This window comes from Coniophora puteana (genome assembly GCF_000271625.1).
Source record: "Coniophora puteana RWD-64-598 SS2 unplaced genomic scaffold CONPUscaffold_28, whole genome shotgun sequence".
Classification (NCBI taxonomy): Eukaryota; Fungi; Basidiomycota; class Agaricomycetes; order Boletales; family Coniophoraceae; genus Coniophora; species Coniophora puteana.
The window spans coordinates 1-8,099 of record NW_006913080.1 but is presented as its reverse complement, the minus strand read 5'-3'; the positions used below and the strand labels follow the sequence as shown (position 1 = coordinate 8,099).

Genomic DNA, 8,099 nt, shown 5'->3' with positions numbered 1-8,099 from the left:
AGAGCTAGCTCCCGAGGCGCACGGCAGCCTCCATGTTCCCCGCATCACAGCACAGAGGCGGGATCCCTCCCAAAATCAGCGCCTTTACGATCACCGCAAGGACGACCCTGTTCAATCTCGTTCTCGCCTGCCCATCATCCAATGATATGCGCCAGCAAGCAGCCTCGAAACCCTGGGGCAACTGCGGCCCCACCTCCTCCACCTCTTCCTATGCCCACTCGATGGCCTCTTCGAGTTTCACTTTGTCATCAGGCGCTACCGATAATTCGTCAGCATCCTCCGCAGTCTTTGACGTCCATGGGAAACCCAAGGATGACGCCGGCAACAATGCTTTTGCCGTCCAACTGAAGAAGCTGTACAGGAACATATCAGCCTTGGAGTCGAAGATCCTGAACAAAGATGCCGACGACCATGCCGACGAAGGACGAGTGCTCCTCCAGAGCCGCAGTTGAGGTGTGTCGGAAGATGAAGCTGAGCAGACGAAGTGGGTTGGGAACATATCAGATCATAAACAGTAAGTTCTCGTGTCATTCCCATCGTCTGCACTAACACTATCCTTATCAGACTTGCGGAGCTCATGCATACTCTGATGGAGATCTCGCTATCACCAAGCATTCCGGCCTCACTGCGGGTCATTCCCACCAAGTACAACATCATCATCCGACTTTGGACCCACGGGTTTCACAAAGTATTGGAGAGCCTCCGCCGTGCTTCCTTCTCGTCACCCATAGCTCTGGAACATCTCCAGGACTTCATCTACTTTGCTTACACCTTCTACACCGGCCTCCTCGAGGAACCGGCCCTCCGTTCGTTCCGGGGAGGCTGGTTGGAGGCACTCGGGAATCTTGCCCGCTACTGAATGGCCATTGTGGCCATGGTCAACAACAATCAGATCGCCGGCGCCGCACTTACTACCAATGCTGTCTCGCAAGCAGCAGCAAATACTGTTGACGATACGCTCAAAGGCCCGAAGTCTCATACCAGTGCTAAATCTAGTGGCAACCGCCCCGCTGTTTGCATCGACGACTCCCCGACACCCAGCGTGGGCATTGTCGCTGCACGAAACATGGTGGTCGAGCCTGAGAAGGAGCGGTGGAGGTGTATCGCCCGCGATTGGTTCGCTCAGGGCCTTGCTGATACACCTGGCGCTGGCAAGCTACACCATCATCTTGGTTTGCTAAGTTGCGAGGTGGAGGCCGAAGAACTGCATGCCGTCTATCATTTTGTAAAGAGGTGAGTTCTTCAATGAACATCGGAGTCGAGGCTCATTTCGATACAACAGTATGACGACACTGCATCCCTTTTCAACATCCCGCGAGTCTATCCTTCCAATTTGATCGTTAGCGGCACAAACACGTCAATCGCAGCCAGACGCTCGTGCCCCCGAGCTATCTGTTCTTCTACATGGCATGCTCTTTACCAACATCCAGCTCAATGATTTCCAACCAACACTCGCTCGCTTCCTTGAACGCTTGGAGATCAAACGCGCCGAAGAACGTGAATGGACCATGATGGCCGTCATCGATATCAGCTCACTTCTCGAGTATGGCCGCCCAAGTGGCCTGCTTCGGAAGATTGGTGCATCCGGCACCCGAGACATCGGGTCCAGCAACGTTCGTGTAGCCAAACAACCCCCTCAGCAGAATGGGATGGATGTCGACGAAGATGGCGATGAAGACATGAAGCCCTCTCCTGCAATGTCGGAACCCTTGGTTGGAGCAGAGGCACCGCTGCAACTCAAATTTGCTATGCAGCTTGCATTCACCATGCTGTCATTTGTCCTCAAGAACCCACTACGCAAGAACTTGTAGTTCTCCCGGCCTTCCGTCAACTCCTATATCCCTGTTATCCTCACTTTTCTTGCCAGTCTTGAAACAGTCCGACATCCTGTCTACCTTGGAGCGATCCGTGCCTTGGGAAGAACTTGCGAATTTCTTCTCTTCTCTCCCTCAAAACGTGATGATTAATCAGGGTCTGCTCGTCTCGTCTCTCGGCGATAAGCCCCTGTCGTAAAGGCGCGGAGAGGGATTCATGACGACAACCAGTGCTCCCTTGGATACACGGAAAGAACCGATATGTTTCAACCTTTGCTCTTTCTTTCTCCCCGTTCTCACACTCCTTTCCCTCTCACTTTTTCCCCCTTTCTTTCGACGCTACACTCGTCCTCCCTTTCACTCATTCTTGGCGCTCATTCTTTCGCTCTTTTTCTACTTCGACGCTCTGCTTGTCGGTACTGTTGTTCTTCTCAGTGCCGTTTCCCCTCATTTCTCACTTCCACACTGCAGTATTCCCTTTTCATATCCATGGCGGCAAGAAATTCTCCCTGGCAGAATGCTTTCCGCGCACTACCTTCGAAGGGGCAGACCACCACTTCGTCACGCACCAAGGTCATTTCTCTGTTCAACATGCCAGCACCTACTGGCAAACGAGTACCGTCAGAGATACTCGACGAGAATGCCCCAACACATACTCCCATCCCTGCCGTTGAGCTGGACGACGACGACATTGTGACAGACTCCGACTCAGAGCTTGCAACCCCTGGCTTGACTGGCACCAAAAGACGTAAGAATCTTGACTTGACGTTTACGCCTCGTCGCGCGAAACGACTGAAGACGTTTGGTCGGGATCTCTGCAACGAGGCAGGTATCTCTGAAAAGGCTCTCGATTCTTTCACCTCCGTAAGTCGCTTCCTTTAAGCGTATTGTCTTCAAGGCTATGCTAACTCCTTCTCATAGCTCCCTAGCCTCGACTTCATGATGGTCGCAATGTACGCGCGTTTCGAGAAGGTGGACGCTGCGTTGCAAAACAACGGCAACATGAAGCTGAGACAGCTACTGGAGGATGCGAACCTTCGGGTATCTCTGTCATGTTTGTGCCTGGCCACGCGCTGACTTGATTCCCCCAGAAAGACCTCAATAACAATATCTTGCTCTGTCTCTTATCACCGTACTTACCAGCGTATGTCACTGGAACCTTGGATCACTTCACGGTGAGTGGTTCCTTTCCCTAGCCACATCTTTATAATACTGACGTTACTCGAAGAAATTTGTTTGCGACAACGAGAGTATCTTCAAGATTCCCAAGGAGATGTTCGACGATTATGGGCTAAGGGCAACACTCTCGAGGGCCATCGGGAAGTTCCTGGACACTCACCGCTATAATATGAAGGAAAAGGTACTACTACTTTTGTTACTCGCTGTCTCGCTATCTCTGATCCTTTGCTTCGTAGTTGACTGCAAGCTGTGTCAACACCACCAATATCCTCACGTTGTCCAAGAACGTTGCTGATAAGATTGAAATTAACATGGAGTATCTCACCCGAATCGCATTCTTGGTACGTATTTGATAATATTGCCTCGCTTAAAGGCTCATCTGTGTTTTCTAGCGTTTTTGCTTCCGTCTCCACAGCATCCTTTGCAAGGATGTCATTGTCGAATCCAATCCTAGTTTCTATTGCCCCCTCTTCGACAGGTACATTCCTGATGTCACCTGGAACTGGCTTCGCGGCTGCGTCAAGGGACTCCCGGAGCGTGTAGTTGAAGTTGAACACGTGTCTGAGACCGCCAGTCCGAGTAGCAACGCGGATGGACCTACCGAAGACCAAGAGGATGGCCAGGAGTCTCCGGATCGTCCCGACTTCTCCTATCTCGAGGAAGAGCAAGGAGATAGCTCAACTATCGCTCAGAACAAGAAGGGAAGTTCTAATGAGGACACGGCTGTCGGGCCTCTTAGCGCTCTTTTAACGGCGGGGAAGTTTTGGAACTTCGTCGACTGGATGCTGACCACGTTCCGAAACGAGGCTCACGAACGTTCCAAAGGCTCTCAGATTGCCTTCAATAATGATGTCAAACAGTAGGGTATTCTTTCTTTCGCAAATATACGTGCTAACTCTGGTTCTTCGTAGCATCCTTACGAATATATTTACGCAAGATCTGGTTGATTATTCAAACTCCAGTCTTCCGTACGGTATCAGCAAGGAGCCGCTCCCGCCGAAGCAACTTTTGATCAACGAGAAGCTCATCTGGTAGGCGGGAAATTCGATACGCGACTGCGCGCCGCTTTACTATTAGATTACTCTACGCATAATACAGTGTTTTCCTTCATCACGAGTATTCTAAGAACGTCAATAGACCTGCTGCGAAAGCAGGTCTGATGGGCCTCTCGCTCTCGTTTCGTGAGTATCAATGCAAGCTCGGGAGCAAGCTGCGGTCAACCCCAGTTCAGCCTTGAGATTCGCACCTTGACACAAGGTTTGGGCCCAACCTTGAAAGGAGCTTGGAATCACACCTTGAGCGAAGGTTTGGATTCAACCTTGGGCCAAGCTTGGAATCACAATGGCCAAGGCACGGTTTGGACCCAACCTCAGACCAAGCTTGGGATTACGACGGCCAAGACACGGTTTGGACCCAACCTCAGACCAAGCTTGGAATTACACCCCCGAACCACGGTTCGGCATGGACCTCATGACAACGTGGCTATGACAATGCTGATACGGTATCCCAGAGCCGACGTTGTTTCGCGGTTGTTACCAAGGTATTCGTAGGATACTGACATTCTACCTTTGTACTAGTAGTGTGGCCATCTTATTCAAGCATCCATTGGTTGTTGAGGAAATACCCGACATCGGATGTTTTGCTAAGTTTGAATTCAATTCTCCGGTCAATGTCTGCGATATCGGCTCATCTCAAAAGTGTGTGGTAATCAAGATGTTTAGTGTGAGATAAACTCAGGGGCTATTATTTCTGACATATTCAAGAGGGTGGATCAAGCGGTATAATATGCTGACCCTTGGTCCTGGTACTCTTCTATTTCCTTTGATATATGTCATGAAGGCTTTCCCTACTTATCAGGTACTTGTACAGCGATCTGTGGGTTATCAGCAAAGTTAAGAGGTTTAACACTATGTTACTCTGGATATCCTATGGCATCCATGACTCTGATGGTAGATCAGAGTCTATATTATCCTTTCTAGCCCTTAAATATACTGGATAGAGTCCAATAGATTGAGTAAAGCACCCAGATCCTTGTCCTATAGCTGTAAATGTTGGAATTGACAAGGTGTCGCGCAGTCCGACGGCGCCCCGACGTCGGCCGTGTTCCTCCATCGTGGTCGCAACGCAGGCGATGCCAGATTTCGGTGGCATCGACGTTGCGACGCAAGCGCCGACATCGGACATGTCAACATCGCGATTATACCCTTTTCATATATGTTTCCTGTCGTTTATTTGATATTCTGACTGCACGTTCGTTACGTTTCGTTCTATTCGATTCCCCGACGTTCCTTTTCATTGATCTCATGTGTTTTTCGTGGTCATTTCTTATGTGTCATTATCTCGGCTTCGTGATACCGGAGATTCGTAGAATCTCACTTATACCAGACGCATTTCGATAGCAGCACCTCAGCGTTCGCATTCCCCGCGTTACGACTGAGGTGAGACCGTCTATTTATTGCATACCTAACCGATTGCTTACATTCCTTTGTAGTCTAACTGCTACTGTGTATTTAGGTGAATACAAACCGAGCGTTCGCATTCCCCGCGTTACGACTGAGTCTAACTGCTACTGTGTATTTAGTTACCGCGCGCTGCTGCTTCGTAACCTCCCAGAGTAAATCAGTCAAAAAATGTGTTACAGTGCACATGTTTTTATGTTTCTTGAGTATTGGAGCTCACTGAGAGGTCTGATGATGCTTTGGAGAGTTTCTACGGACTTAGTAACCATGAAGGTATGTATTACAGAAGACAGGGAAAAGACCGGGACTTGGGAACCCGTAATTATATAAATAGATGCTTAAACCAATGTGCATTGAGGTGGATTCATGCATGATCAGAGTACCTTTTTTAAACCTCTACCTGATCCTCTCAGAATCTTCTGTGGAGGCTTTATATATGCTAAGAGACACCCAAAAAATACACAGGTCCTCAGCCATCGTCTCGATGAAGTATATTCTTCAATAACCATGTCATTTTCTGCCAAACTGACACACTTTTCATTATTTTATGTGTATATCATGGGATATAGGGTATCAAAATAAATATAGGAGTGCATATCAGGTGCTATGAGCATTGAAAAGTGCGAATATAGACTCTGATCTACTATCAGAGTCATGGATGCCATAGGATATCCAGAATAACATAGTGTTAAACCTCTTAACTTTGCTGATAACCCACAGATCGCTGTACAAGTACCTGATAAGTAGGGAAAGCCTTCATGACATATATCAAAGGAAATAGAAGAGTACCAGGACCAAGGGTCAGCATATTATACCGCTTGATCCACCCTCTTGAATATGTCAGAAATAATAGCCCCTGAGTTTATCTCACACTAAACATCTTGATTACCACACACTTTTGAGCGGTTTTAACTGACTATATACGCTATCTAAGCTATATTGTATGCTCAGAGGGTCCCGAGAATGCCCAGAAACCATACCAATATTCAAAACATTGATATACAGTATGTCAGGAAACATACCCAAAAAGGGAGGGATAGCCAGGCTTATTTCTTCCTTTATTAGTATAGAACGACTCTAAATAGCATATGGAAACTACTGGGAAAAGATCGGTACAATTTGGTAAGGAAATGACTAAGATCTCGTCGACATCGTCGGGGACAGTGACAAGAGGAGGAAGAGGGTGTTTGACACCGCGGGAAACAGCGTCAGGCACGCGGGGGGATGTGGCGGCCACGCGCGGAATTGTACCGACGAGGCGGGAAATACGCGTTGGGGATAATGACTAATGCGACACAGCCAGCCGAAAGAGGGTGTTCTGTGGCTGAGTCTGTAGTCTGGCTGGGTAATTTGCTGGTCTCGACCAGCGGTCCGTCTTTTTGGCCTATAGGCTAGTCCCGAACCAGACGCTCTTGATGACGGAGCTTTTTCGGCCCTATGGGCAGCTCCGCATATTGGTCTGAGTCATGTAACTGACAAGGAGCAGAGGCAGTAGCAATGAAATATGTCAATTTGTCTAAGTCCCGAAGTTGCTAGCTATAAACCTACCGTTAACCTTCTTAACCATAGCACGGTAGCGCAGTAGGTGACTTCTTTTACTTCTACGCAGGAGTCGCGGGTTCGAACCCAGATGCTTTTTTCTCGCTTGTCATTCGCGTTGCTTCTCTCGTGAATTGCACGGTCCGGCGCACGTGACATCACGCGGCCGATGCCGAAGTCGCGCGGGACAGTGTTTGTTGCAACACTGTCCCGCGCGTCGCGTCACGACTCAGGGGCGTTCGCGTGTACGTACCCCGTCGCATCCTCGCTCGCCCTCCCGACGCAAGCGAGCCAATTGCTGGCCCGCTAGCGCTCAAATCCATAATTCCCGGATATGCGCTACACACATACTTTAGTATTTAAGTTGGAAAGATGCACACAATGAATAAATTATATTGCAAAACTATTCTAAAACTACATGTATATGAGTGTAGTAAGCAATAGCCGGGATGCTGGAGGGCTGAGGGTAGTGATGAGTGATGAGGGGTGGAGAAGGATGAGGGTCAAGTGTGGGGGAGAAGGGGGGAGGGCGAGTGCGGAGGACAGAACCAGGGGAGAGTTAGAATACATGTCACCATGCGAATAAAAATAAATAAAAACAATGGGCTTACCGAAGACACAGCCGCGAAAGCGGGCAGCTGGACAGTGTTTTGGCGAAGGGCAAGCGAGCTCGGACAGTGTGTCTGGCCCTTGCAGGGAGCTGATTCAAGTGAATTCAGCGGGGGAAGCAGGGATTTCACGCGTGAATGCAACAGGCTGCAGACGGAGAAACACAGTCCCGCTTAGTGGACTGTGTAAGCTGTCACAGCATATGTCAGTACCCCGAACGCGTGCGGCCGGCGGCTAGATAGCGAACGCACCTTGGTGTTGTGCCCTTCCCGTTCTCCTCCCCTGCTCTTGTCCTCTCCAAGTCCTCTCCCTCGCCTGTTCCCCCTTCCTCTAGCGCTCCCGATCCCTCGGTGATATGCTTGTAATCCCCAGGTACGTTCCTTTTCAGGCTGCTATGAGGACCGACGGCGGCAGCGGCGGCGGCGGGCATAACACGATGCAGGGCTGGGAGACAGCCGAGGAGCGCGGAGGCTGATCCGCTCACGCCTCACGCGCAACG

At 49.7% G+C, this 8,099-nt stretch overlaps 3 protein-coding genes across 3 annotated transcripts; 2 read left to right on the top strand and 1 right to left on the bottom strand.

Annotated features, from left to right (window-relative positions):
• Nucleotides 1-32: 32 nt before the first annotated feature.
• On the top strand, nucleotides 33-1,811 carry CONPUDRAFT_160557 (uncharacterized protein; the record flags this gene model as incomplete). Its single annotated transcript, XM_007777701.1, has 6 exons — nucleotides 33-428; nucleotides 480-514; nucleotides 565-806; nucleotides 936-1,225; nucleotides 1,283-1,318; nucleotides 1,368-1,811. The coding sequence occupies 6 exons, from the start codon at nucleotides 33-35 to the stop codon at nucleotides 1,809-1,811; spliced, it is 1,443 nt and encodes a 480-aa protein (XP_007775891.1).
• A 594-nt stretch (nucleotides 1,812-2,405) lies between these two features.
• On the top strand, nucleotides 2,406-4,028 carry CONPUDRAFT_160556 (uncharacterized protein; the record flags this gene model as incomplete). The annotated part of the gene is made up of 7 exons (XM_007777700.1): nucleotides 2,406-2,678; nucleotides 2,736-2,855; nucleotides 2,906-2,989; nucleotides 3,043-3,174; nucleotides 3,230-3,334; nucleotides 3,386-3,852; nucleotides 3,905-4,028. The coding sequence occupies 7 exons, from the start codon at nucleotides 2,406-2,408 to the stop codon at nucleotides 4,026-4,028; spliced, it is 1,305 nt and encodes a 434-aa protein (XP_007775890.1).
• Nucleotides 4,029-7,696: 3,668 nt separating this feature from the next.
• Nucleotides 7,697-8,030, bottom strand: CONPUDRAFT_160555 (uncharacterized protein; the record flags this gene model as incomplete). The annotated part of the gene is made up of 2 exons (XM_007777699.1): nucleotides 7,697-7,790; nucleotides 7,852-8,030. 2 exons carry the CDS (start codon nucleotides 8,028-8,030, stop codon nucleotides 7,697-7,699), a joined length of 273 nt encoding a protein of 90 aa, XP_007775889.1.
• Nucleotides 8,031-8,099: the final 69 nt, after the last annotated feature.